The 2,024-nt window shown below is 60.1% G+C and overlaps 1 protein-coding gene across 1 annotated transcript in view; it reads right to left on the bottom strand.

Moving 5' to 3' along the window:
* The window catches only part of GNA12 (G protein subunit alpha 12), a 92,584-nt gene that overhangs the window by 84,519 nt on the left and 6,041 nt on the right, over positions 1-2,024 (bottom strand). The window contains exon 2 of the mRNA XM_042781162.1: positions 1,859-2,017. Coding sequence (XP_042637096.1) covers positions 1,859-2,017 — 159 coding nt within the window. The remainder of the gene's footprint in view (positions 1-1,858; positions 2,018-2,024) is intronic.

Raw genomic sequence — 2,024 nt, 5'->3', positions numbered from 1 at the left:
TTTGCTTCTGTGAAGAATTACAGCCTTGGAGACCCTGTGGGCAGTTCCACTCTGTCCTCTAGGGGCGCTGTGGGTCGGAATGGACTCCACGGCAGTGGGTGTGGTTTGGGCTTTGCTTCCGTGAAGACTGACAGCCTTGGAGACCCTGTGGGCAGTTCCACTCTGTCCTACAGGGTCACTGAGTTGGAGTTGACTTGACAGCCGTGGGTCTGCTTTTGGTTTTGCTGTTGTTAGCTTCCATCGAGTTGATTCCCATGCATGGTGACCCCTGTGTGCGCAGCATCGAATGTGCTCTGCAGGGTTTTCAAGGCTGTGACCTTTTGGAAGCAGATCTCAGCCTGCCTTCCGAAGTGCCTCTGGGTGGGTTTCAACCACCAACCTCAGTAGAAAACCCAGCAGTCCAAGGTTGAACCATCTGTGCCACCCGGGGACCCCTGATGATAACCAGACGTTTTAGGTTCAATACTGTTATGGCCGAGGCACTGAATTTCCTAATGGGAGCACAAGAGGTCTGCGACTTGCTTCAGAGTAACAGGAGTGGGAACAGAGCGGGGACGCAGATGCATCAGGACGGGCACAGCACTGTGGAAGGCCCCTGCCATCACACGCTTCTATTTGTGTATGACTGACATTTTCATCAAGAAAAGCTTAGAAGAACTCATGGCTGGCCTCCCCTCCAGTCTATACTTTTTGGCGAACTTCCCTGAAGGGCAGGCTAAATGCAGCTCCCCACCCCAGGAACCTGGGACATGCGTGTGTGTGCGTGTATGTGTCTATGTGTGTATATGTGCCTGTGTGTGTGTTAGTGCAGCTCCCCACCCCAGGAACCTGGGACATGCGTGTGCGTGCGTGTATGTGTCTGTGTGCATGTGTCTGTGTGTGTGTTAGTGTGGCTCTCCACCTCAGGAACCTGGGACATGCGTGTGCGTATGTGTCTGTGTGCGTATGTGCCTGTGTGTGTGTTAGTGCAGCTCCCCACCCCAGGAACCTGGGACATGCGTGTGCGTGTGTGTATGTGTCTGTGTGTGTATGTGTCTGTGCGTGTGTTAGTGTGGCTCCCGACCCCAGGAACCTGAGACATGCGTGTGCGTGAGTGTATGTGTCTGTGTGTGTATGTGTCTCTCTGTGTGTTAGTGCGGCTCCCCACCCCAGGAACCTAGGACATGCGTGTGCGTGTGTGTATGTGTCTGTGTGTGTATGTGCCTGTGTGTGTGTGTTAGTGCGGCTCCCCACCCCAGGAACCTGGGACATGCGTGTGTGCGCGTGCATGTGTGTGTGTTTGCAGCTGTCCAGCAGCGGCTGTCTCCACTCTGTGATCCCCCAGAAGATGACAGTCGCACCACATCCACCAGCCCCAGGTACCAGGGCGAGGGCACAGGAGGAGAGTAGGGGACAAGGGGAAGGGGTGAGGCCAGGGCAGGGGCATGCATCCTGGGGACCCTTCGGGGGTGCTGTGGGGCCCCTGAGCCGGGGCGACCCATGACGAGGGGACCCAGGAGGGTGGCTGCAGCCCTACCTGCTGCCAGGTGTGCTCGTGGCCAGCTAGGGAGGGGAAGTTGGGGCGTCCCCAGCGTCCCCCCACCTGCTGACAGGTGTGCTGGGATGGAATGGGTACCTCCGGGGGCCCCTTTACCCGCTCTAACTGCTGACAGGTGTGCGGGGGCGGGAGTGGGGGGCAAGGAGCCCCCCAGGGCCCCCCGACCTACCAACAGGTGTGCGGGGACGGGAGGGGAGCCCCTGGGGTCCCACTCCCCGCCCTACCTGCCCACAGGTGCGCTGGGCGGAGGGGCGCCCCCGGAGTTCCCCCTACCTGCCCACAGGTGTGCGGCGCGGAGGGGCGCCCCGGGTCCCGGCCCACCTTGAGGATGTTGTCGAAGATGGTGTCCCGGAACTCGAGCAGCGCCTTCTGGTCGAACTCGCGGCCGTGGATGATGCGCATCTGCTTGAGGAACGTGGACTTGCCGCTCTCGCCGGCGCCCAGCAGCAGGATCTTGACGAGGCGCCGCACGGCGCGCCGCTCGCGG

Source organism: Orycteropus afer, unplaced genomic scaffold, assembly GCF_000298275.1.
Source record: "Orycteropus afer afer isolate SDZICR_OR568_19922 unplaced genomic scaffold, OryAfe1.0 scaffold00006, whole genome shotgun sequence".
NCBI classification, from domain to species: Eukaryota; Metazoa; Chordata; class Mammalia; order Tubulidentata; family Orycteropodidae; genus Orycteropus; species Orycteropus afer.
Note: the sequence above shows the minus strand (reverse complement) of the source record. Positions and strands in the feature narration are given on the sequence as shown.